Here is a 25,689-nt window from a genome sequence, read left to right as displayed (position 1 = left end):
TCTATATATATCTGAAACACAAACACAATCCCCATTGGGGAAAACTTGGAATCTATATATTATATTTGAGTTGATCTGATCTGATCTGATCTGATTCGATTAGGTGGGGGGAATAGAAAAGGGTTTGTGAAATTGCATTAATTAGAGTGTAGAAAAGGGATGGCATTGGCATTGGCGTTGAGTGCGTTACATCGCTTTCATGGTTCACACACAAATGGTTTCCTTTTTGTGAGACGGAAGGCTTCCACAGATTTCCATTTATGGCATTTCATGCGCCTTCCGCTTCCCCATCCTCTCCCCTATAATTCACTCTGCTCTTTTTCTTCCCTTTCTCTCTATCTCTCACCTCTGCAAATGGTTTAGGGTTATAAAATTTATAAGAGGGGATAGAGTGAATCCCTAAGTTTGTGCAATAAAACAATAAAAACAATAGATTTTGTGAAGAGAATTATGAAATGATGATGTGATAAAAGTGAATGGGTGTCATCTTATTCATATCAATTAGGGTTTGGATTGGACCACAAAGAAAGAAGAAGAAGAAGAACTCTTTCTTTCCCATTCTAATGTCTCATGTTATTTTCTTTAATGCCTCATATCATAAGTCCTTTTCAACTTCTGAATTGATCATTTATAACTTTCTTTTCTAACCCCCTCCCTCTGTAAATATTACGGCCTAATAAACACTTTTAACTGCCTCATAACTTTCAAAATTGTCTTTTTCAATCCATCTTTCAGACTTGATGGATATGTGTGCATGTGCGCATAACTACATGAATAGTACCAACATTATTTCTTTCTTCAAGTATTAATTAAATTTAAAGTGTATTATTGGTTTTAGAGGGAGGCAGAGCAGGGAAGGCCGTATTCCCATTGAACACAATCCCTACATAATAATAATAATAACAATAATAATAGTAACAATATGAGTATCCCAAGTTAAGTGAAGTGAAGTGAAGGGTTTCCTGTTTTGGAAAGTTGGGAGAGTGGGTTTGTTGAGATTTTGAGATTAGGGGCACTCGCTACTCACCTCACCTCTGCCTGTGGCCCAACCAATGGCTTTAATTACATCCTTTAATACGCTAAAAACTTTTTATGTTAACCCGTATGCCCTATATTCAACCCTCTTGCCTCTACCTCCTAACATTATTACTCCCATAAACCTTCATGTTTATGATTTGTTTGTTGCTAATTAACCACTCCTCACAGTTTTCTCAAATCAAAACAGAGTTTTCCAAATTAAGGCAGTGGGAGTGAGAGGGTGCATTACGTAGTTTGTAATTCTGGAAACTAATTTTTCATACTCATTGTTTGCCATTTAAGGTTATGCCCAATTTTCCCACACTCAAGGTTTGATCAAATCCAATTTGTTTTCCTCCAAAGGAAGGTTCTTGAATTCCCATCATCCTCAATTGTGGAAAAACATGGAAATTTTATGAGATTACCCACTCATTTCATGGAAGATTAATTAATGCTAAAAATGGAATGCTTTTAACGTCTTAATTTCTAATTTTTCCCAACTTGTTCTTATAAACCCAACTTTTCTTTTCTCAACTTTCTCATTTTAGAAGCAGCAAAGAAATCATGCCACTTCTCAGATACCCCTTTCAAATGGAATCGCTTCTTGCTAGCCATGGAACAAGTAATTTCAACATTAATTTACTAATAAATACTTTCAAGAAATTAACTCTATCCACTTTCACACACACACACATATATATGTATGTATTAAAGAAACGTGTTGAAGCTGGCAAGCCAAAAATGAGTTTTAACAAACAAATTTGGCTCTTGACCCTTTGTGGGAGAAGGGAAAAAAAAAAAAAAAAAAAAAAAAAAAANCGTCTGGACAAAATTCTTAACAGTTTACTAAATAGTTAGGCAAGAATGCGAAAAAAACATTTATAATCAGAATGTACCGCAAACAAGGCAAATGCCAAATGACCACATACAAAGAGATAAGTAGGGACGACTTTTTACTAGCCATATCCTTAAGAGTACTACAGTTAGTACAGGTCTGTATGAGGGATGTCCTTCAAGAGGAGGACCATTTACCACCATGTGCCTTTCTTATGCTTATGTTTGTCCCAAGCCTTATTGTCCATCCTACATGTCTATGTCTATGACAACTCCTTTATATTTTCATTATTTGTTTACTTTTGTGTCTTCATTTCATTTACGACTACTTTTGCAAGTTTGTGCTCGTCTCTTTTCATGTATAAGTTTGTCATAGTCATTCTACCTCATAATGTTATAACTAATTGCCAAATGTTCTTATCTAAACTATATGTTATCGATGTTATTGTTGTCTTTTATTGCATGCTAGCATGTAACACTTGCTTTCTTGAAATGCTTTCAAAATAACTTCTTCTAATTTCGTTTTCTATAGTTGTTTTTCAAGAACATGTAGAGTTATAAAAATAGACTCTTTTGTCGCAGACAATTTAAGTTTGAGTTTGTTGACTTACTTGAGAGCGAGAGCAAGTACTGCACAATCACTTTGTGGTCCCGAAAAGATGCGATTTTGACCTCCTACATCACACAAATGTTTTGTCAATTAAGTTAGAGACATATTTTTCTTGTGTAAACCTACCGACATTAAAATGAGGTTCTTACTGTTACTGAATGGACGGACATATACGTGCACTATATTCTTTCCAGCAAACTTATTGTAGGGAGGCAAAGGGCAGCTTCCTTATTGGTCCGACATGGTGGATCTTAAGGCTGTCTCACGTGCTTGAAATAAATATTTCAAGAACATGCCGCCTTTTCATAGAAGAGAGGTCTTGCCCAGCCAAAGGATTTCCGTAGCGTCTGCAGTTTATGACTGAACTTGTTTATCTTTCAATCATTGAGGATAGTAAACAACCAACTCACAGGAGCTGATCTCCTCTCAGCGCCATTTCTTACCTTCTAGGTTCCAAAGACTCGCCAAGTTTTAGAAATCAAGCTCTACAGGAGCCCTATAAACCTGGAAAGAGTAAAAGAGCAATACTTTTTCTTGGAGGCTCGGTGACCCAAGAAACCAAGGGGAATGTTTATACACCAAGGGAACTGTAAAAACGACCTGTGAATCATAGCTCAATACAATTCAATTGAATGCAAGAATAACGGAGCCACTTAAAGATCACGCGGCAGGCAATTACACGAATACTACAGAACGCAAGTGCATAACAAACAAATTTCGAAATGTTATTCCTTAATAGGCCAAGACACTAGGGAAAACATGTAATCTCAGCTAAATCTCATCAAATTTTTCTTGGTTGATACAATTAAGTCTTTGCATTTTCTCAAATCTGCCACTTCCATGAATCTTCCACAAGAGAACTTGTGATTATATTTTGTGTGCATATAAAGGGTGCTAATTTCATTTGTTCCATTTTACATTTCTATAAACTAACGACATTGATCATAGGCTGACAGATTTTGTGAGCTGCTGCTTCTATACTTATACTTCCAAGTCCAGTTGGCTTCAACAAAGATCCAGCCTTGCATAGACGTACGTTGGGGAAACAACCGCCCTTCATTTTCCCAATAACCACTGAGGTATTCTAGTGGGAAAATCCCACCACCAATCAGCGATAGACTACACCAGCATCTATACCGAACTTAGAGACATCAGTATGACATGAATTACGATTATGTAAAAGCAACTCTTTAAAACATACTAAGGAAGCCCTGCTAAGAAAATTGGGTCATCCATCTGGGGCATTCCCAGTGCCCCAGAATTATGCTAAAGTGAAAAGAAAAAAAAACATTAAAAAAACAACAGAATTACAGTTCACGATATAAGAACATTTAAATTGAATAGTTTGCATTTTCATTTTTTATGAGTTTCCGCAATACTTGAGGTTTGAGTAAAGAAAAAAATGGTAAGAAAGACTCCAAACTTGTGGATGAAGCACATTTTATGCTGTCTAGTGGGAGAGAAATAAGAAAATATTTTGAGACAAGTATGATGATCTTGAGTGAGCTTGAAAAAGACACAAGTTGCTTACTTGTTTATGATTCACCAACATCAAATTCATTAATGTCATCCTCATTTACCAGTTTGGAAATAAGGGTTAGAAACAAATATAATAGTCTTTCTTTCTTTCTTGTAATTAGTCTTTTCCCTCCCTTTTGGGATTGCTTCGTCATTATCCTTTTAAATTGTACCCGCTTTTTTTCTAAATATAGTTGTATCCTTTATCCAAAATAACAAGGGTGATGATAAATACAGGGGGAAATCCTTCAAACATCCAAAATTATTGGTAATTATCAGTCGCAAAACCCCAGAAAGAAAACGTTGAAAGAGAGGAAGACTGTTTAATTTGTCCCTAACCTGTGATTCCAAACTCTCTTTAAGCTGCAGCTAAAATGCTTCCTCCTGAAACAAAATAGAACGCTGTTCTCAATGCAAACTTTCTGAGAAACGAGTGAGACAGAATTAATTGATTAGATGGCATACATGCGGCCAGATGAAGATCAAATACAAAGAGCTCCCAAGTCATGTGGCAATCCATCAGATCCAGAGGACACTTCAACTTTAGCAGGTCCACCTTTTTTGCCCGTTTTCCTTTCCTTTCTAGTCTTCTTAGAGTCGATAGTTTTGTTCCTGTAACGAGAGCAGCTTCATATTATGGATACATTTTCCTTTAAATATTCAAATTTCATGTCTTCTCTTTTGATGCATGTGGGGGCGGAGATGACAAGTGGTATGATATTCCCCATAAAAACATAAAAAGGTCGAGAATCATACACTATAAACTTGCCAGACGAACTGGCAGCAACTGATCCACAACAAGCTTTATATTTCTTTTTTGAACCACATGGGCAGACTTTATTCCTTGGGATCCTCTGATAAGGGAAAGGGAGAAATATAAGCAGCTACGACCACTGTACTCAAAATTTATTGCATTATGATATAAAAGAAGACCTTGTCGTCTGATTGAGAACTGCTGCTAATAGAATGTTTAGTGTTATGATTAGATGAATCAACTTTGTTGTGCTTCTCTTCTGTTCGCTCTTCCAATTGCTTACAATCTTTTGTTTCATCGCTACCTGAATTTTTGCAGAAATCTTGATAAATATTGAAGGAAAATTATAGAATTCAATGATAACACAAATATTGAGCAAAAGCGTTGTCACTCCAAAAAAAAAACAAAAAAAGAAAAAAAATTCTGGCATTTTCTTCCGGCAGAGTGAGTGGCAGGTGAAAGGAAAAATGAGATGAAAAATTTTCCACCTTCATTTATGTGATAGGCAAAACTCAACTACGACATCTATTGAAAGTAACAAATTGAAGTTTTCTGAAGCCAAAACTAACAGAGCCAATTCAACCCACTAAAAAAACATAAACAATAAGAGCATAAGACTGCAAACTCCAAACCAAGACTCGTCACTAAATTATCAGGGAAGCATCAGTGTTATCTGCATTCCACGTTTTTTTTTTTTTTTTTTTTTTTTTTTTTTTTTTTTTTTNTTTTTTGTCACAAATTCCATGTTATTGGAGAGTAGATAACCACAGTTTTCTACAAGTGCATATCCCTCTCCAGTAGCTCAGGAAAAAGAAAAAACCACTTTCTCTTCCGCTTTTAATGTAGCGTATGTGCACAAAATTTTCTAGAAAGGAAGAAAATTGATAATCTGAAATTACCAAAAGAAGAATCTATATGACACAAAGTTGATTCAGTTGGCTCTTTGTGTTCTTCTGCTGCTTGTTCTGCCACAAGAAACTCTATTGCAGCATCAACATCCCCATCGACTTGGACCAAAACCTGCCACCAAACGAAAAGCACAACTCCTAACTAAATAGTAAATGCATTATAAGAAAATCAATTAGATGGACATGGGAAACCAATATTTAGCATGATGTAATCACCTTTTCAACTTCTTTAGAATTTTGACAACCACTACCTGCCATAACTAACTTGATATTTCCAAGACTAATAGCACTTTGACCTCTCTTTTGAGAACTCGTAGAGAAAACTTTTGCTTGAAGTGAGCTTGCTGAGGGAACAGTATCACCCTTCCACAGCAAAACAATAAAATGGGCTGTTAATATATTGCTTTTTATCTGTCAGTGAAAATGAGCAAAACTTCCAAAAATAAATATATATTCAGGGAAAAAAGAAAAACAGAAACTGACTTTGATTGTAATTAGCCTGGCTGGGCCAGCACATGTGTCTTCCTTCAACCGCACACTATTGTAATGTTCCTCGTCGTGATAAGATCTTGGTAAAGTTTTCAATCCGAAGTCAAAACAGAGGTAATGCATGCCAAATCATTTTAAAATATTGGTAGATTTTAAACTCTAACAAGCAGATAAAGTGCTATCTAACACACAGATAATAGTTGACGGGCAATATTATCCCACACCATGATGATATATAACATCAATAACAAATGCAACCAACATAGTCAGAAAAATATGATTTAAGATTGATTTTTTTAAATACCAGCTTCAACATTGGTTTTCTTATGCTTGAATAAGTTGTGATGATAAACGAAACTAGAACCCTATGTACTTCAAAACTCTTTTCAGTCACGTTAACTTTCTCTTTCATACTTACTTTAATATCAAAGAACAAAGTTTTTTCAATCATTTGCATTTCCATCTCATTTCTCAAAACGCAGATCCTAAGAATTGACTGATTATAAACTAATGGTCTTATCATAAACTGCTGAATAGAACTACAAATTTATGATTGTATTTTGTAAATAGATACTTCAAGGCATGTGTTTCCAAATATAATATACTTTAAGTTTTCAATAAGAAGCTATTAGCATCTATTTTAAGGACATCTATTACCACTCACATAAATACAGCACCAAAAATATTGTACCTAATTAGCTTCATATTCAAATTTCTTCATACCTATTCAGTCATTTATAAGAAAATTTGACGGCTAATGTACAATATAAATCATCTAACACTTACAAGTGGACCATACGAGCTTCTTGATCCTCGAAATTTCGTATGTACCAACGAGGTGATGACATCTATACATTTACAAGCAATCAGTAAACAATGGTCCTGGCCAACTAGTATTACATAATTCGTGATATCCATGTAGTAGTAACGACAAGTCTATAGGTTTAAGTTGAGGGACGGACAAACACAATAATTAAAGTCAACTAATACAAATTAATACACAAACACACACATTAGATGAAACCTAACCTTCAGGAATTTTCAGTTGATATCTCATTGTTATCCTAATTTTGTATCACAAATATAAATACTAAAACATAATACCCAGCCGCTATGAGTTATAGTTTCAATACTCAAATACATGTCCTGTTAAACAATTCGTAGTAGTTACAGGCTTAGCGCATGAAAAGCACCCTTTTGTTCTGCACTTCAACATAGTTAGCACTACATTGGTCATCATAGTTGCTCAAAGAATTGAATGCGGACTTGGTTCTTCAATTTTGAAGATACCATGGAAAATTTCCGGAAAGAAACAATGGACGCAAAGGTTTGTAGAGAGTTCTCACCCGGTGAATGCATATATTACTATGAGTAACAAGAGAAGCAGCCTGCAATTCCAGATGTCCAGCCCAGGTACCATCCTTTTCCATGGACTCACAATATTCATCAAATGGGACATCATCCTCAATAAATGGCTCAAATGTTCCACGGTTTTTCTGTTAATGACATTTTATAATACATATTATGATAAGAATATGTAAGAAGCTGGGGGGCGGGGGGGAAGAGAGAGATAGTAGACAAATCCAATGAAACAAGTGTGTGACTTTACGTGAATGCAAGTGATATGAGCCAAATTGAAGCATAATTGGATGACAATGTAGAATCTACTGCAGACAGAAATTAATCCACGGAAATTTTGCAAGGAATTAATAACAAAATCATGGATGGTAGACCAAATAAAAAATTCCACATTTTTTGTAATCTAGACACATTGTACGGAGCAGTGCATAAGGAATACTAACATATTGTAGTTACTATTAAAGGTTAAAAAATAATGTGTACTAGGTAAAGTTTATACTCATTATAAGAAAGTATGGTTAAGTACAATGCCAGAGTTAGTATGAGAAGCTAGTTCCTGATACATACTAAAATATATTGTACGACCATCTTCCGGTACTTTTCGTGTTCCTCTTGATCCCCTTCTAACTGATCTGCAAGGGCCCTGCAACTTATTGAGATTATACAAGAGTAACTTTCAAAAAAACATAAGCCAAATAGAAAATCTCTTGAAAATATGAGCATTAGACAAGTCAATTGATAAGCATGCAGACCATTTGAAACAAAAATGAACGAAAATCTCATAAGCTTAGAGTTATATGCATTATGCAGTATATAAATATATTGATTGAAAGAAGAGGTACAAATGGAACCACCAAGGAAATATGACATCTCCCAGGCCCTATCCTCAGGCAACTACTAGCAATATACGATTCTCAACAAGAATAATATGCATTCATCTAATCATTCCTGACCTGAAAAAACAATTACCATCTGCGGTCACTTGTACAATTTTGAGGTTCAACAAGTCAAGCTGAGCACGAAACTGCGAAATATCAGGTGACTTTCCAGGCTTTTTGTTCTGCCAATCAAAACCGTTTTCAGGGAACTAGTATTAGAGGAAATTCTGATCATCTAGCTTAACATCAAGCTCGAGGCATGCATTAGCAGAGACTGTAATGTATAGTGTGAACATATTAATCAACCACTTCGTTGCAATGAAGCTTACTGGACATGTCCGGAGAAATGGAAGTTGGCTAGTCTCCAGCCACCAACTAATGTTACCTTTTACCTCGGAAGTATCTTGCAAAGACATATTCTTCCCTTTAAATAACCCAAAACTTCTTGCTAAGCAACAAACTTTGTGTGTGTGTTTGTGTGTATATATATAGCATTGCAACTGTAAGGATAGAGATTCGACCTTTGACTTTTAGAGAAGATTGCTAGTGACTTAACCATTGAATTATGCTCATTTGACAAAACCTAAAAGCTACTACTAAACAACTACTTCTAAACAAACCAATAATTGTTAGATTACCCGACCCAATGAAATCTGGCCTACAAATTAGAGTATATTTAATCTTTTCATATATTCTTTAACACTCCGCAAACAAACAAAACTCAGAATTAATATCAAATAAGATTAGGTTGACATTGCAGGATATTTGAATTCTAAAGTCCGGGCTCTGATTCTGCAGTACAGCATCACTAAACCCAAATATAAGTTATGATATATTTTTAAGCAATCACTGAGCTTTAACAATGATAAAACTGATATCTAGCATAATAGTCATGAAGCTAGTTCAGAAAAATTGGGGTAAATTCAACCCCAATGATAACTTGGGATGAGCCAGCATAAGCACACAATTGGGCGTTGCATTAGGAATGGAACAGAGGTAAGAGCTTAAACAAGAAAATAAGGGTTGTCGTTGTGCACAATGAAAGAAGGCGTAGATTTGAGAAACGAGAGATAGAAGGAATTACTTGCGGGTGTCGCTTAGGATTGGACTTTTGGTGCTTAGTTTTAACCATTCCCACAAAATCCTGAGCAACGCTTTCCGCTGCTTGAGGACTCACAGCAACGGCTGTGTTTTGGTTGTGTTGGATATCAAAAGACTTGGCTCAGGCTGCGGCCTATGTTCCAAGAATTGTTCGTTACTGAGCCTGTCTTGCGCGCCGCTGTTCAAACGGAGATACCCCGATCCCTCCCGTTTCTTAGTTCTCTACAATAACAGAGTCCCGAACATATGCTGTTATCATGATTTGATATATTAGGGATTTCGATATCGTATAATAATTTATTAATTTAAGTAAGTAAATGATTAATTTACAATATTATATGATTTCTGATATTATACCATCCCAGGTGGATTAGACAATAATTAGATATAATTATAAATCTTTAGTTCTAAATATTTTCTAATAGAATTTAACAATAGATTCTGATAAGAAATTCGAAATTAAATTGTTCCAATTTTAAAAATAACCTTAATACACTAAAATGTTAAAATCTTAAAGTTTGCCGCCTTTATTTCTATTTTATGAAAATTAAATTGAAGAAGTTGATTAAATTATTTTGTTAAAAACATTTTTTAAGAAAGAAAGGACGTCAATAAATAAAACGTGACAAGGTGCGACTAGGCAAAAGGATGTCGTGTCTTCTCTACGATCGAGTCCACAAAAAGTATTACCATCTCTATCAAGTAATGTCATCATACATCAAATCGACATTCAAACACAAGCGAGTTTCCAGTCTCATCACTATTTGATCCTATAGCTCTTATTAATATTACAGGACTCCAATTTGATCAATTTCGATTTGTGATTTGATTGGTGGGCCTTCACTTTGAGAAAATGGTATGTTCCCAAGGTATTAAATTGCACGTATAGATGTTGTGGGATCGTTTTATGGATTTTTGTCTTTGAAGAAAAATATAAATAAATAGTTCCTTTTACGAAGATTTAAAATAAGAATTTAAAAAACACAAGTATGTTCATTTAAAACAAACATAAATTATGTTAATAATCACGAAAAAAAAAAACATAACCATAATTCTTTCATTAGTAGTGGGTGACGTTTTACCTCAATGGAATAATCTAAACACCTACTTAGATTAAAAAAAAAAAAAAAAACCCCTAGTTATGATGAATTGTCTCACCTACATTTTACTATTTTAGTTATAACGATATCGAGCGTATGTATTGGATTAGAATCTACGGTACTCATTATGCCATACTCCATGGGGATGGGCTCAGATAAGTGTTGTGGATTCCGTTGTTTCTAAAGTTGATGAAGCGAAGAAATTAGAGGAGGCATGGAGGAAATGTATGCTTGTCCTTCCTTGCTACGAAGACGAGACAGTAAAAAATGGGAAATTTTGGAATTGATTAAATTAAATATAAATTCATTGTATCTCCCATCCCATGATTTTTTATATATTATTATTATTATTATTCAATACTAACAAAATACCGGTGAAAAGGGGTTTGAAAAATAATACAAAAAAGTAGATGGTGGAATGTTATCGAAATTGTAGATAAGTAAAATGGGAAACACAGATTATGGAGAAAAGTTAATTAATTGTGTGAATTAGATGAAAATTAGATGGTGGGGGTCACGTGCGAGGGACAGAAGCAGACATAGCTGGGGAAAGAATAGAATAATAATAGAAGAGATTACTGTACCATCATTGACCCTCCAATCACAATTCGGTTACTGACAATTTTCAGACCACGCTGCTCAAACCCTCATCCTCCTTCTCACGCCCTATCTACGCGCGTCTTCTACACCTTTCATTAACGCATTAAATAATCACCTTGTCTTCAGTGCTTGAATTGTATTTAACTTTAAACATGTTTTATATTTAGGATTTAATTAGCTTCTTAAATCTCTTCAATTTTTTCTTAATTAAAATTTGGAAAATCCTCATTCATTCAATTTCATTTTAATACGAAGTTATCAAGTTTAAAAAATAATATAAAATTCAAAAGTTTATAATATGCCTAATATATTTAATATTCAAAAACCCATTTAACACATAAAAACTAATTACATATTAAAAAATTAATTTTGAAAATTAAATCAATTAAACTTGTAATTTAGTTTTACTTAAAAAAAATTATATTCTTAATTTTTAAACATATCTTAATCCTACTTAAAATATAAAAAATATAATAACTTTAGTTCCTTAAAATGTAAACTTGTAATTTTTATAATACATCGTTTTATAATATAACAATGTATGGATCACTAACTTAAATATAATTTAATTAATTATATATATATATTCTCGATCAAAAGGTTGGTTAGAGATTCAACATAATAGTATTTCTTTTCGTAAAAGATAATATACAAATAAATTAAATAAATTGATATTATATCTCTAATAATAAAATATGCCTTAAAATTTGAAGGTTCAAACCACTAAATCAATGAAAAATGAAATTTTGTTAAAAGGTTTAATTTAAATAGAGCTGGAAGTATGATTTTAAGGGGGGGAAACAGCGTAACCCGCCTAGTAGTTCCGGGCAGAAAAGTGGCGGAGAGATTACAGGATACAACGCCGACCAACGGAGCGGACGATGTTCAACAAACCCAATACCCAACCTAAAATGACTATTTAGAGCACTGCCGTGCATCGCTTCCTATCCCTCTAAAATGGACCATTCCATTTCCAACAATTGCGATCAAAATGCATGTTCTTCTTCGACGTGGACACTCCCCGCCACCGCCACCGCCACCGCCGCCGTCTCCTCTTCTTCCCCTCCCGATGAAATCTCTCTGTTTCTGCAACAAATGTTGCTGCGTTCCTCTTCCGCCGCTCCCCACTCCTCTCTCCTCTTTTCCTCTCCTTCTCCCTCCATCTTCTCAGAGCTCACCTGCAACATTAGAGCCTTCACCCCTCCAACCCATAACATTTCCCCTCCTTACGGGCCGCCTAATGCAATTCCTGAAGAGATCTCCCCCGTCGATGCCTCAGAACAATTTGCAAATTTCTCATCTTCCGGTGTAGTACATGATCCCTTGCGCTCTTGTCCCACACCCGCTCCACCCAATGCGTCTTCTATACATGTCGGAGCTAGTGATCAGTATGAAAACGATGAGTTTGAATGCGAAAGTGAGGTACACACTTCATTCCACTCGTGGGTTCTGTTTTTACATTCCTTTTTTTCCCTTCTGAGGCTTGAGCTGGTGGGAATGGGAATGGTGACCTTCTTATCCACACATTGTGTTTGTGTAAATGCGTAGTAGGGTCTGGAGGCATTGGTTGAAGACGACCTGCCTACGAAGCCCAATCCTCGCAGTTCTTCCAAGAGAAGCAGAGCCGCCGAAGTTCATAATATGTCTGAAAAGGTACTTCTCTTTCCTTTTATTTTGCTTTCGAAACGTTATTATCTTCGTTTTTTATTTTGATCCTTTCCTGAGCAGAGAAGAAGGAGCAGAATTAATGAGAAAATGAAGGCCTTGCAAAATCTGGTCCCCAATTCTAACAAGGTAACACACAATTGAATTCCAAATTTTGTTGCTGTTTGGTTTTGATTTCTTCCCTTTTTTTGAGCTCTGTTGGGTTCAAGTGCAACAGACTGACAAGGCCTCGATGCTGGACGATGCAATCGAATATCTCAAGCAGCTTCAACTTCAACTTCAGGTGGGTGTATTTTCCAACTATTCTTTAGATCGTAACATTCTCCAAGTTCATTTCTGGGTTTATTCACATCAATCAGATGCTGTCGATGAGACATGGCTTGAGTTTGCATCCTATGAACTTGCCTGGAAGTTTGCAATATCTCCAACTTTCCCCCATGAGAATGGACTTTGGTGAAGGAAGCAGGTCACTTCCCTCTGACCAAGAGAGACCCAACCAGATCTTTCTCAGTTTGCCTGACCAAAAGGCTGCCTCCATCCATCCTTTCATGTCAGACATTGGAAGAACTAATCCACAAACTCCATTTGAATTGGCCCCGCCCATCCAAACTCACCTAGTTCCCTTTTACTTGAGTGGGTCCCCGAAGTCCAAGGTAACTTCCCAATAATTTATAGGTTGGTTTTGTTAGTATAAGGTTGAAAGCAGGAGTATAATCAATATTTCAAGTCCCTTCTCAATAAAAACTAGAAACTGACAATGCTTGAGCTTTCCATGTTGCATTTGAAGGAGATTTGCAGAGAAGCACTGCGAGATCACCAAGTGAATGCGATCGGCCAATCGGAGACAACTCCCTTCTGTGAGTAATTTGATCTACCAACCTTCCACAATATTCCATTTCCATGACTTATTCTGATGATTTCATGAGAATGGTCAAATCAACTAGAATCAACAAAACAAGATTATCCTTCATTTTGTTTGTTGCAGTGTCATGCCCCAATAGCATTCCAGCGCCCCCTGATTTACAAGAACTACAGAATGGCGTCTCATTGGAACCGTGCATCATTGAAGAAAATCGATCAGGTGTGCTTCTAAATTACACTCCAGAGCACAGTCTTTGTATTCCCTTCCCTTTTTAATGGGTAGAATTCAACTCCTTTTTTGTTTCTCTGCCATTTTTCTGTACTTTTGGTTCACATATCAGCATCAACACAGGCAGAGCAACTGAAACAACAGAGCTGCAATGATCAAGATTGTTGACATTTTCTGTCGCCCTTTATATATTCTTATTCTCTTCAAATTATTCACTTGCGTTTGACAAATCACTCTGAAAATGGGAAAATGTTGCATAGAGCTGGCTAATTATGGAGAGGATCTGCATAGTTTTGTCTTGTACAAATCTGACTCATTTTTCTCCGGCGTTGATTCGTTTTTCTCATCCATCTTTTGGGGTCTAGCCACGTTTCTTGTTTCTAATTTATGTATTTTACTCTGTATTCAGATTAGTTAATGATACTTTGATCCCTTGTTTATTTTTGGGCTAAGAAGCTATGAGACGACACATATAACACGACATGTCATTTTTTAAATCTAGCCCGACAATGGCTCGTTTATTAAATATGTTTTTAAAAATGTATATTATTTTTATACTACATAAAACCTGAGTTTATCCATTAAAATTGATTATTTTTGTCATATTTGTCTCTTTGATATATGATGCATGTATAACAAGTGTTGACTTAGTTTGACCTCGTGCAACTAGTTTCTAACGCATTTATTGCACTGGCAAGAATTTGATACATGTCCAGAAAATGTTGCAGTGTCCAAATGTTCGATACGTATGTGATATGAACACACTAATCAAACTAAAATGTCAGTTTTAGAGTATATAGCTCTTTTGTGACTGTTCTGTTCAAGTTTCCGTTCTGAAAAACTATCAATCATAGTTGCTTTTAAAAATATTTCAACGATTGTTGATTCCAACCCCTTTAATTTGGATTTAAGGTACCGTAATGCTGCAATTAAGAAAATACTTTTAACACCCAGTCAAGCATAGAATCTACCTTTGAAGAACAATATCTTGGATGGATTAAAGATGACGATTTTAGAACAATTCTAAATAATTAAATGTTAAAAAGAAACTTCCATATTCACTTTAAAAAAAAAAAACTATGTTCTAAAAGGTTATAAAATAGTAAAGAAGAGATCAAAATAAATTTAGGTGAAAATGTTAATGGCTTAGTTAATGTTCATAAAATCTAGTTTGAGAATATTTTGTTAAAATGTCATCCAATAAACGGATGCTAAAGTTTATAGTTGGGTCGAGAAGAATTTTGAAGTGGGCCGGAGCAGATGACCAATGATGAGAGGGTGATCCATACTTGGGAAGTCTGCGGTGCTGGGTTTACTATTTAGGGAAAGGGAATTGGATCCGGTTTCTTACTGTTCATAACCACTCAAATCAATATTCCTGGCGTGGAGCTTCAGCCTGAAATTTGTGAGTTGAAGGAGTGCCATTTCTCACATGGCATTGACATTGGCATTGGCAGGGCAGGGTTTGATGATGATGGATGGTGTTTGTAAAGAAGATCTCTGTGCCCGCGTAAATTTAGTGGGAAGCCCAAGAACAAACCAAATTGGGACTCTGATTTTATCGATTCCAAAAGGTCCCATCATGCCAGCTGCTTCTTACTCCCAATTCTCTCTCTCTCTTTCTCTCTCCCTTCCTTTACTCATCATCCCTCTCTTTCACTGCCTCTCGTCTCTTCCAACTCTGATGTCACCACCGACTATAAATTTATCCCTTCGATTCTTTTCGTTTAGGGCGGGTGTGTAGAAGGAGCTGTGTTTCTTTCCTGCCGATGATAATCGGACTGATTGAATGAATGTCTGACCACAAATCAGGCTCCATGACCGACCAGCTCTCCAAGCAGACTTCTATTTTTGGCCTACGCTTGTGGGTTGTTCTTGGGGTTTGTGTAGGAGCAGCTTTTGTGCTCTTTCTGTTTCTTATTTCTCTTTGGATCGCCTCTAAACGCTCTCGCAAGAACATTTCTCACAAACCCACAATTCCAATCGTCTCCAAAGAAATCCAAGAGATCAGAATCGAGCAGCCCCTCGCTCAAAACCAAGAAAATAAGCCTAGTAGTAGAGCTCATTTTCAGGTCGAGCCGGAAGTAATCCCCGGAGTTGAGCGCCAAGCGTTGCTTTCGTTGCCTCAGGACGAAGAGCGAGTGAACAGGATTCATATTGAGATCGGGAAGGATCATAGGATTTCATATCCTGAGCGCCTAGGTCGGTCGTCTTCCTCGCACGGCAGTGGAGAGGGCCGATGTGGTGGTGATCAGTTGCCTATGGTGGTGCCTGAAGTTTCCCATTTGGGTTGGGGGCATTGGTACACTCTCAGAGAGCTCGAAGCTTCCACTAACGGCTTCGCCCCCGATAATGTAATCGGTGAGGGTGGGTATGGAATTGTTTATCATGGCATATTGGAGGATGGAACTCAGGTTGCTGTTAAGAATTTACTGAACAATAGGTACTATTTTTTCATATATTTCTTCAACCTTGATTTCCTCTGCCTTAGTGCGTGGATTGGGACTTGCATTAAAGAATCATTAATTTCGTAGGGGACAAGCCGAGAAGGAGTTTAAAGTTGAAGTTGAAGCAATTGGACGAGTCAGACACAAGAACCTAGTTAGATTACTTGGATACTGTGCTGAAGGTGCTCACAGGTACTCTGTTTCTTTCCCCCCAAATACCTTTGCGGCTTTTTCTTTAAAAGCTTGCCTGCGGTTCTAAAGACGAAACTTCACTCATTCCATTATTTTCATTTGTATGCTTGCATTTAATCTTTGAATGTTGAGCAATAAAATCTGCCTTTTCTTCTCCATGTGATGTGATAGGATGCTTGTATACGAGTACATAAATAATGGAAACTTGGAACAATGGCTTCATGGGGATGTGGGATCTTTCAGCCCTCTTACCTGGGAGATTAGAATGAATATCATTCTTGGAACCGCTAAAGGGTATTGTCTAGCTTCAATTCAATGTAGAAGCTTGAGTTTTCTCCATCCCCCAGCCCCGGCCTGCATTACATTCTTGACATTAATGTATTATAACTTGCATATGTAGGCTAGCTTATCTTCACGAAGGATTGGAACCAAAGGTTGTTCACCGGGATATCAAATCAAGCAATATATTACTCGATAAGCAATGGAATTCCAAGGTTTCAGATTTTGGGCTTGCTAAGCTACTATGCTCTGATAATAGCTATATCACAACTCGAGTCATGGGAACATTTGGGTGCGTACATGTATATCATTTGATGTTTCTATATACGTTCTTGTGGGTATCTCATGTGTGAATTTAGATTTTGTAATGGGATTTATGCTACTTAACAGCTATGTAGCGCCAGAATATGCAAGTACGGGGATGCTAAATGAAAGAAGTGATGTGTATAGTTTTGGAATACTCGTTATGGAAATAATCTCAGGAAGGAACCCTGTGGATTATGGTCGTCCTCCAGATGAGGTATGCTCCATACTTTGAAGAAAAATCATTATTAAGCGCTGTATATATACCATTCTTCAGATCTCCCTTTTTTCCTTTTGTTCGATTATGAGTTTGCAGAGGTTAAAATTTACAGGTACACTTGATCGATTGGCTTAAGAGATTGGTTAGTAACCGTAACCCGGAGGGCGTATTGGATCCAAAGCTTTCTGAAAAGCCTACTTCAAGAGCATTAAAGCGGGCTCTTCTTGTTGCATTACGCTGTGTGGACCCAAATGCTCAGAAGCGGCCAAAAATGGGACACATTATTCATATGCTTGAAGCTGAAGAGGCTACCTTAAAAGGGGTATGAAACAAAGTTTACTTGAAGTTCATTTATTGTTCTATATATATATCTTGGATAGGTTTATTAATATTTAGGAGTTAGGAGTTGCAGAATGCCATGACACACATAATCAATGGATCGATCTACTCTCAGTTTCAGATAATGAATGAAAACATAATGCTGAAGTGGCAAGTATTTAATTTGAGCAAACCATCACCAATATGCTAAGGGAATCTTAATCCTAAGTTTTCAAGATACGAATGTAGTAGTCATTTACCTCACTTTTTCAGGCTAGTCACCATTCATACTGCAAATGGTTTTCCCTCATAAGAGTTCGTTAGTTCCCGAGTAAGTTTCGATAGAATCGATCCTTGCTTCTTGTGCTTTCCAATGAGACTGCAAATGGGATATGCTGAATCATAGAACCTCTAGTTCATTGAATGCTCCATTTATCTTTTCCAACTTCTCGAAGTTTGTTTCATATTGATCGTTAAACCAAGCCTGAAATGTTGTCTTAGGATCGCAAAACTGGAAAGAACCCAGAGAACTCACATTCAGACAATGTCAAGGATGGTTTAAGTGAAAGGCAGGCGACAGAATTAGGTGAAACCAATGTGGATGAACAACGAGATACGTGAATAATTTCAGCACAAGTAGCAGTCAACTTTTCCAGCTTGGGACACACAACGAATAGTCATTCGCAGCTATTACGCCGGGTCCTCCATTTAGAAGCTGCCCTACGCGGCCACAACAATGTCAATCACAATATGTATAGTTCATTTTTGCTGTCAATAGGCTTCTATTGCCAGTCCTCATACCAGTGAAGATAAAATCAATTCATGTCTCTGTCAAGGCCCCTCCGAAGACGGTCTTCGGGAATGAGGTATATTATTATTTTCTTACATTGTTCGTTCCATTCCCTCACTGTTCAATATCATACATTTGAAAATAATAGGAAAAAGGTTCAACTAGAGCATCCACACCCTATTCATAAACATTAATTTCAATTTATTGCTTATAAAGTTGTATCCAGTTTGTCAACAATGTACGCTTATGTAAACAGTTTCCTGATTGGGCCTAATAAATTATGGGGTCCCTTTTGTTCCGTGTACCATGAATTTTCCACATCTTCACCCAGGAAAGGGTAGCAAAGCTCTAGCATTGATATCAACTTGACAGCTATGTATAGTCTCTCTAAAAACCTGTGGGTGATGAAAGTTGGCCCATTTCTACATCGAAATGAATGTTTGAGCATCCCTTTTCGACAGATTTGGACCTTTCTTTTTTATGGTGATATTTCATTTAACACTAGCATTAAACACCATTTCACTTGCCCATTCTCCAGCTGTGTATGCATAATTGAAAACATCTCGTATAAAATAAAACTACTTTCAGAAGCATTCTCAAATGTATTTATTTGAACATTATAATTGGCATACGTAGCAAGGACATTGAAACCAACAATTGGTTGTCAATATCATCGGAGAGAAGATAACTATCAGAATAATGACTAGTGGAGGCGTAATAACAGTGTGACGGCCAAAATTGCTCCAAGTAACCACCTGAGCTCCGCTGGTCTGCCATTTAAGTGTGCGTCACCGGAATCTCCCGCACCTTGCACTGGACTTTCCAAGGCGGCCGGTGGAGGGGGAGAAATCGGTGGGTTATCACATACGCCTGTTGTATTTTCCTGCTTATTCAATAAATTTTGAGTTAGCCAACAACCTATTCTCAAATACAATCAGGTGTTTGCATTTTCAAGTAATAAATGTATCTATTTCTCTTCAATTCAAACGCTTTTTGGTTACAAACCTTGCAATAGGCAATATTATTACACCCGCAAGTCAGATGGCCATTGGCTACATCCACAGCTTCTGGAGCACCTCCACCATCACTCCTCTACAAGCAACAAGTTGAGAAACACAAGTACCAATGTTATATATATTAGTTGAAACTCAATATCCATCCTCGCAAATCTATCCTACTTGCAGGAATATGATACCTGATAGAAGTCAACAGCAAGGAAATTTGGCCACCTTTTGCCGGCTGCTTGATGGCAAGTATTCATCATGCTAATTAATGAAGCCGAATTATCCGAGCAAACGGCTGTTCTGTTGGGATTAGTAGAAAAATAGTTCATGAGGATCAAGGATATGGTTGTTGTATCCATTGGAGGCGACTCTGCTCTGTTTGGACAAGATCCAGGCTTCATTCCTCCGTCCCCATCTGAGAATGCATCCCCACACATTCGCTTATCAAGTGCCATAAGAATTATAACAACACATGAATAACAAACATTGGAATGACCTTACATTGGTTTTCGACAACATAGCGCCACTGAAAAGCAATGCCATCTGAGGCCTCTTTCGATTGTTTAGAGGTGAAAACTACCAGTCTCTGGTTTTGCTTTACCATATCATCGACGGTTGGCCAATCCCCACCCTTTTGGGGCATTCTGGAAACAGGAAACCAGTACTTGTTCAGTCCAGAAGCATTGAACACCTTGCTCAAGCCTTGTGGAGACTTCACATAGTCTTCTATGAAGATCGTGACAATCTCTTCTGGGTTTGCTCCCAAAAATTTCTCAATTTCTCTCAACACATTGATTGCCGGTTGCTGGAAACAAGTCAAGGGTATCACTTTCTTTAAAGCACTACTTTATTGTACTTTATGGTTCTTTGAACATTGCTTTGAAGTTCTTTCAAGCGAGGTTCAGCACTACTTTATTGTATAGATGATAAGCAAAGTACTTACAAAAGAAGTGGCATTGAAACATTGACCAGCAAAGGAGTGGCACAACCAAACATCATTTTGAAAGTCATACATATCCAACATTAGCCCACGAACTCCATTCTACAAATTCATCATTACGAAAATCAAACCACAAATTAGGCATAGAAAAGGGTAAAGATTTGGTTTTGGATTAGTTAGAATGTGAGTGTCGATTAGTAGGAATAAATGAGCGATGATGCTTTGACAAGACGCCTTAAGGCCAAATGGAATAATTAAAGCATGTGACAGCCACCCACCAATTTAATTTTATTATCGGCCATACAGAGATTTGCTGTTTGGGACAGTCCACCTACTGGCTCTGTTCCACTTTTAAAAAGATTATTCACATCATACAATTTAATAATGTATGATTATTCCAATTCCATCTCATTTCTTCAAATTAAATATGTTTGCCCGTTACGTTTGTATACATTTTTTAAGCTGATTCCAAATAACTCGAATCAATTTCTTTGTTTTGTTTTTTTTTTTTTTTTTTAAATTTGGTCCCTCGCCACTTAAATTTCAATTTCACTGTAATTAAATCTTTCTTTAAATGAAGTTCTTGTAGTCACTAACTGTTAAAAAATCTCCATATATGAACTAAAAAATAGTCCTAAGTTACCGACATTTTAGAGGACCACGTTTATAAGTCAATAGAAATTTAAATATAAAGTATTTAACTAACAAAATTTTAATGTCGTACTCTGTATTTAATGTCGTGAAAAAAATATTGACTCAAAAGAAATGCAGAGTCTAAATATGTGTGTGTGTGTGTGTATATATAGGAAATAAAAATGCTTTTTGGCTGGGAAGAAATGTTTTGTATTTTAAAGAGCGAAAAAGAGGGCAAAAAGGAAAGCGGCGGAGAGAAATGGAAAATGGTTGTAAAGTGTGCAGGGCAAAAGGGTCGATTCTAAAAAATGAAACCGTTCAAAGCGGAAGAGCTTCAGAGAGAAGTTAAAGAATGAATGAGAACTCACGTTAAGTTGACTGGTGACCGTATCTTCCTGATTGGTGGGCGCCACCAATATGCTCGATCCCGTCGCCGGTTGCTCGCCGGAACGAGCGAAGGAGTTGTGAGTCGTAAGCCACGAGTAACGATTGTATGGCAGCCCTTTTACCTGTACAAAACCAAACAAACCGGGGGCTTAAATTATGAACAAAATTTCTCGAATCAAAGAAGGGGAGGCGACTTTGGAGACTCGCCTTGGATGTTGGACTAATTGGCTGGATGCGAGTACATCTGGGTCTGGTATTTCCATTTGCAGGGCAAGTATCGCATATGAGACCGGAATCGCATTTTTCGCCGGAGGAGCAAGTTTCTCCGATCTATAAGGGAGCAGAAGGTTAGATCAGAGAAGGAAGGAAGGGAGGCGAGAATAATCACAAACAAGCAAAATTGAGAAGAAAGACGAAAACCTCGAGAGTGGAAGAGAAGGTGAAAAGACAGAGAGAAATAACCAGAAGCTGAAATTGGAAAGTGATGGATGCTTTGAATCCCTGCCATTGAAGAAGGAACAAGTTTAATTGGAATATAAAGAGAAGTTAGAGGGAGAGATAGAGAGACGATTATGAGGAGGAGAAAGGCATGCCTCCATTTCCGAGAAGCCTTCAATGGAGAAACTCCCTAACGAGTTGGGTTCTTGTAGTAAAGGTTTTTTCCTCTTCGATTTTGCCTTTGTTCTAAATAAATCACACACGCTTTTCTTCGCCCTTTTTTCTTCTTCTTTTCTAATTTTTTTTCCAATTTGAACTTTCTAATTTTATCTAGTGCCATTAAATAATCTCTCTGTTTCTTAATTACAGATATACTACAACTAGTTCTAAATCTTATTTGATCCCTGACTTTTCCTATATAAGATATGGACAGTAAATACAACTATCATCCACGTTCTTCATTATTCAATATCAAAACAATGACCAAAATACAATCGCCGTTCTAGAAGATCTGTTGTTTATTTAGATGGAAAGACCACGGGGAATGAGCCTATTCATTATATTCAATACAATAATAGGGGCTTCAATCACCCAATTATACATCAACACAAGAGTTTGCTGAAATATGGGAAAACAACCACACGTTGACTATACGAACAAACATGTTTCTTTGTTGTCACAAGTATTGTATGGAAATCTAGACACGAGGTGGTCAAGGTCTCATGGGTCTAAAATATCTAAATATTTACACGACAAACCTCCCCTGTAAACGACCAAAGACGGCCGTTCTCCCATGTATTGCCACGTACATCCACAAAATCGAACCCACCTTTGGTGTACTACTAGTGAAACAGATCTACACTCTGCTCCGTTGCAGTTAAGAGAATGGTTTATTTATGTCAATTGAGTAGGAGATCAAAACAACTATGAAGAAGATCATGTTTTCCCTAGCTGCTTCTGTTTACCAGGAGCATAAGATGCTAACTTTACAGTAGAATCAAAAGAATCTTCGGCTGTTTACCACATTATTTGCTTTATATACCTAGAATCCACCGCATCTGCCTGACATTTGAGCTAAAAAAGAAAATTATAAGTAAGAGCTTGGTGGAAAGAATGATGTGGATACAAGATTGAACTTAAATATATCATATTAAGCTTTATATTTGTAGGCTCTCCTTTACGTTGTCAAAATTGTTTTGCTGGAGCAGATCAGACACATCATTCTACGGTGCCATCAATCCTTCAATTGTGTAGGAGAGAGACTCAGCCCAATCAGATCTCAGTAACAGAGTTTGCAGTGTTTCCATCACATTATAAGCAGGATCAAGTTTCCTCTGCCAGCCCTATCCAAATCAGAAATGGAAGTAATCACACACAAGTATCAGTGTTTGCCAATCGGGGCAGTCATCATTGGACCATAAAATAATTCTCGCAACCTTTAAAAATACATCCTAAATACGAAGGGGAGAAACTTGTAGAATTAAATGCGATCTCGTCAATATAGCAAAGGCAGACTGAAGTTACCTCCATAACCAATGTCGTCACCATCACAGTGCACACATTTCCATCGATGTTGACTCTGTGATGCCTCACTTTCTCCAGTAATTGCTGCATGGCTTCAGCAGGATGAACTAGATCACCTTCGGGAGTCTTCCAGAAATCAAACGCATTGGTAACTTCCTGTAAGCAGCTGATCAGAAATACTCGCAAAAAATAGAATCAAACCTACTGAAGAAATTCGTGAGGCAAATAAATTTCGATCTCAAATTCACTGAGGAGCAACCAATGAACTAAAGCCACGCATAGTATAGTTTCCCTTTCTTGTTTTCTACTTTCCTAAAAAAAAAACACATGATCAATAATTGTTTCTTCTTTCTATAAAAAAAACAAAAATAAGTTTGGAGGGTCCTTGATATTAAGGCGTCAAGGAGGACGAAGAAAACCATTTCTTATTTCTTCTACCTTATTATTCCTTGGTAACCCTTATACTAAAAATGTTAAGAATACAACAAATGAAGTCCTACTTGACAAACAAAGTGTTACCAAATTAGTATATCACCATATTTTCAATTATCGTGTCATTTTATAAGTAAAAACCAATAAAACAGTCTTTTAGAATAACAAGAAACGAGAAACCAAAATTTCAAGTTCCAAAAAATGGAATACTATTTAAAGAAAGTTCCTTAAAATGAGAAAGAGACAAAGAACCATTGCCAAAAGACGATGTTGCAAAAAAAAGATGGAAACAAGAAACAAGAGCAGCTACCAAACAACCCTCAAAATCCCAACAACTCCGCATTCCACAACCTAAACCACAATTATCCTAAAACCTCAAAGAATAACAATGGCACATTCCTTACCTCAATAAATGCCTCGGGATCAGGGCAATTTTGTTGTTTTGCTAATTTAAGTGCACGTTCGGCAACAGTACGGCCATCCCTACGAGCTACAGCCTTAAAAAATTCCAGTAAATTTACTCTATCACTTCCAGAAAGTTCGGCCGTCATGCCTACATCAAGGAAGACAACATGAGGCTTTGACTTGAAGAGCCGCTTCCGACGGGACTTTTCATGAGACACTCTGACAAGGATATTTCCAGGATGCATGTCAGCATGTATAAAGTTGTCCACCTGAAACAAAGAAGGTTGAACTCCTTGGCATTCAGAAAAGTGCAACACTCTAACCACTAAAGAAACCATCAAGTGCAAAGACATCCAAAACACTAAAATTTCTGACATTCGATGAGTGCATAGAACAGAATGGTTTTTAAGGAGATAAATGAAAATCATTTCAAAGGAAAAACAGTGAACAACGCTACAGTAACAATATAAAGTTATGTTACCAGAAGCATTTTTAGAAGAGCATGTGTCCCAATGTGTGCCAATGCTGACTTGACTCTTTCATATCCTTCAAGCTCATCAACATAGTGAGAAACACTTTCCCCTTGCTCATAAGTTTCCACTAAAACAGCAGGATGAACAAGTGGATACACCGGTTTAGGAAATGAAACATCCTTCCACCGTCGAAAATTATAGATAAAGCGGCTCAAGTGTGCTGCTTCCCTTGCAAGGTCGACTTGAGACATCATAAAAACGGCAAATTGTTGCACACTTTCATCCAATCTCAACCAGTTGAGAGTAGGAATGAACTTTGAAACTTTTGCTATAAAATCAATTATAAGGAAATCTCTCCTAATTAATTCCCCAACGCCAGGATGTCTAACTTTTACAGCAACCACCATGGGCTTCATTTGTTGACCAGGGTATCGAAATTTCAAAGAAGCCCGATGCACTTGAGCAATACTCCCTGATGCAACAGGTTGCTCTTCAAAATCCTCAAATATCTCAGAAAGCTTTCGACCAAATGCCCGTTCTATAGTTTTCCTTGAGTAGGCAAAGCTGTGCTCCGGAGCTTTACTGTGAAGCTTTGATAACTCTATGCATAAATCTCTAGGGAAGAGATCTGGTCGTGTCGCAGCCCACTGACCCCATTTAATGAATGCTGGGCCACCCTTTTCAAGTGAACGATGAACAACCTGGAGCCAGAGTCTCCTGAAGCGAAATCCAAAGACATCCGCGAATGGAGCCATCAATATGCAAGGTGAGAACAAGATTGCCAAATAAAGGGCTCTAAAAAATAATATAATGCCTTCTAAAGTAGAAAATAGTAATGAAATCAAATAGGCATGTCCGTCTTGTGCCCGGATGTAGAAAGAATTGTGAGATGGATAAGGGTCTATGCTTGTGAATGTTCTTTGGGCACATGCTAGCTCTCCCCATGTAAAAGCAAAGATACCAGGTACAATCAGGTGAGAA

General features: G+C 37.0%; 5 protein-coding genes across 12 annotated transcripts in view; 2 read left to right on the top strand and 3 right to left on the bottom strand.

The window, feature by feature from the left end:
- Positions 1-43: 43 nt before the first annotated feature.
- Positions 44-9,711, bottom strand: LOC111803468 (OTU domain-containing protein 3). Of its 7 annotated transcripts, XM_023687877.1 has the most exons (16): positions 9,452-9,711; positions 8,443-8,549; positions 8,057-8,138; positions 7,477-7,626; positions 6,917-6,978; positions 6,125-6,209; positions 5,858-6,004; positions 5,633-5,753; positions 4,913-5,037; positions 4,736-4,833; positions 4,445-4,591; positions 4,319-4,363; positions 2,905-3,061; positions 2,611-2,808; positions 2,463-2,526; positions 44-348 (listed from the first exon to the last, which is right to left on the bottom strand). In XM_023687877.1, the coding sequence occupies exons 1-11, from the start codon at positions 9,497-9,499 to the stop codon at positions 4,462-4,464; spliced, it is 1,155 nt and encodes a 384-aa protein (XP_023543645.1). In that variant the 5' UTR covers positions 9,500-9,711; the 3' UTR covers positions 44-348; positions 2,463-2,526; positions 2,611-2,808; positions 2,905-3,061; positions 4,319-4,363; positions 4,445-4,461. The 7 variants fall into 7 exon arrangements, with proteins under 7 accessions (XP_023543645.1, XP_023543643.1, XP_023543642.1 ...); XM_023687875.1 differs by lacking the exon at positions 44-348 and having other exon boundaries at positions 1,880-2,526; XM_023687874.1 differs by lacking the exons at positions 44-348; positions 2,463-2,526; positions 2,611-2,808; positions 2,905-3,061 and adding an exon at positions 3,166-3,592.
- Positions 9,712-11,995: 2,284 nt separating this feature from the next.
- On the top strand, positions 11,996-14,417 carry LOC111804326 (transcription factor SPATULA-like). Its single transcript, XM_023689086.1, has 8 exons — positions 11,996-12,590; positions 12,720-12,821; positions 12,897-12,962; positions 13,051-13,116; positions 13,193-13,486; positions 13,621-13,690; positions 13,819-13,914; positions 14,036-14,417. Exons 1-8 carry the CDS (start codon positions 12,126-12,128, stop codon positions 14,089-14,091), a joined length of 1,215 nt encoding a protein of 404 aa, XP_023544854.1. The 5' UTR covers positions 11,996-12,125; the 3' UTR covers positions 14,092-14,417.
- Positions 14,418-15,390: 973 nt separating this feature from the next.
- Positions 15,391-18,779, top strand: LOC111804516 (probable serine/threonine-protein kinase At1g01540). Its single transcript, XM_023689348.1, has 7 exons — positions 15,391-16,366; positions 16,458-16,562; positions 16,734-16,856; positions 16,963-17,133; positions 17,232-17,361; positions 17,477-17,686; positions 18,184-18,779. Exons 1-7 carry the CDS (start codon positions 15,717-15,719, stop codon positions 18,301-18,303), a joined length of 1,509 nt encoding a protein of 502 aa, XP_023545116.1. The 5' UTR covers positions 15,391-15,716; the 3' UTR covers positions 18,304-18,779.
- A 274-nt stretch (positions 18,780-19,053) lies between these two features.
- LOC111804518 (PI-PLC X domain-containing protein At5g67130-like) lies at positions 19,054-22,169 on the bottom strand. The gene is made up of 9 exons (XM_023689349.1): positions 22,030-22,169; positions 21,857-21,937; positions 21,644-21,766; positions 21,418-21,558; positions 20,420-20,518; positions 19,978-20,281; positions 19,668-19,891; positions 19,478-19,564; positions 19,054-19,355 (listed from the first exon to the last, which is right to left on the bottom strand). Exons 1-9 carry the CDS (start codon positions 22,033-22,035, stop codon positions 19,176-19,178), a joined length of 1,245 nt encoding a protein of 414 aa, XP_023545117.1. The 5' UTR covers positions 22,036-22,169; the 3' UTR covers positions 19,054-19,175.
- A 208-nt stretch (positions 22,170-22,377) lies between these two features.
- LOC111804515 (probable serine/threonine-protein kinase abkC) overlaps positions 22,378-25,689 on the bottom strand; it is a 5,280-nt gene continuing 1,968 nt past the window's right edge. The window contains exons 2-5 of one of the 2 annotated variants that reach the window (XM_023689346.1): positions 24,717-25,669; positions 24,235-24,504; positions 23,399-23,554; positions 22,378-23,217 (exon numbers count right to left, since the gene is read on the bottom strand). In XM_023689346.1, the coding sequence (XP_023545114.1) occupies positions 23,098-23,217; positions 23,399-23,554; positions 24,235-24,504; positions 24,717-25,669 (1,499 nt within the window). In that variant the 3' untranslated portion in view covers positions 22,378-23,097. The remainder of the gene's footprint in view (positions 23,218-23,398; positions 23,555-24,234; positions 24,505-24,716; positions 25,670-25,689) is intronic. The other variant, XM_023689347.1, reaches the window with a different exon arrangement.

The sequence above is a fragment of the Cucurbita pepo genome, chromosome LG10 (genome assembly GCF_002806865.2).
Source record: "Cucurbita pepo subsp. pepo cultivar mu-cu-16 chromosome LG10, ASM280686v2, whole genome shotgun sequence".
NCBI lineage: Eukaryota > Viridiplantae > Streptophyta > Magnoliopsida > Cucurbitales > Cucurbitaceae > Cucurbita > Cucurbita pepo.
The sequence above is the reverse complement of the archived record's forward strand: the minus strand, read 5'-3'. Positions and strand labels throughout refer to the sequence as shown.

Bases quoted from the DNA above. Each gene is read 5' to 3' on its own strand.
- LOC111803468 (XM_023687877.1), bottom strand. From the start codon at position 9,499: ATGGTTAAAACTAAGCACCAAAAGTCCAATCCTAAGCGACACCCGCAA. The intron at 7,627-8,056 runs GTATGTATCAGG...TGTCATTAACAG, and splicing joins TGGTCGTACAATATATTTTA to AAAAACCGTGGAACATTTGA. The intron at 6,210-6,916 runs GTAAGTGTTAGA...AACTTTACCAAG, and splicing joins GAAGCTCGTATGGTCCACTT to ATCTTATCACGACGAGGAAC.
- LOC111804326 (XM_023689086.1), top strand. From the start codon at position 12,126: ATGGACCATTCCATTTCCAACAATTGCGATCAAAATGCATGTTCTTCT. The intron at 12,591-12,719 runs GTACACACTTCA...AATGCGTAGTAG, and splicing joins AGTTTGAATGCGAAAGTGAG to GGTCTGGAGGCATTGGTTGA. The intron at 12,822-12,896 runs GTACTTCTCTTT...TTTCCTGAGCAG, and splicing joins TTCATAATATGTCTGAAAAG to AGAAGAAGGAGCAGAATTAA.
- LOC111804516 (XM_023689348.1), top strand. From the start codon at position 15,717: ATGTCTGACCACAAATCAGGCTCCATGACCGACCAGCTCTCCAAGCAG. The intron at 16,857-16,962 runs GTATTGTCTAGC...TTGCATATGTAG, and splicing joins ATTCTTGGAACCGCTAAAGG to GCTAGCTTATCTTCACGAAG. The intron at 17,362-17,476 runs GTATGCTCCATA...TAAAATTTACAG, and splicing joins ATGGTCGTCCTCCAGATGAG to GTACACTTGATCGATTGGCT.
- LOC111804518 (XM_023689349.1), bottom strand. The intron at 20,519-21,417 runs GTGAGTTCTCAT...ATGAATTTGTAG, and splicing joins CGGTCACCAGTCAACTTAAC to AATGGAGTTCGTGGGCTAAT. The intron at 19,565-19,667 runs GTATCATATTCC...TGTTGCTTGTAG, and splicing joins TTGCTGTTGACTTCTATCAG to AGGAGTGATGGTGGAGGTGC.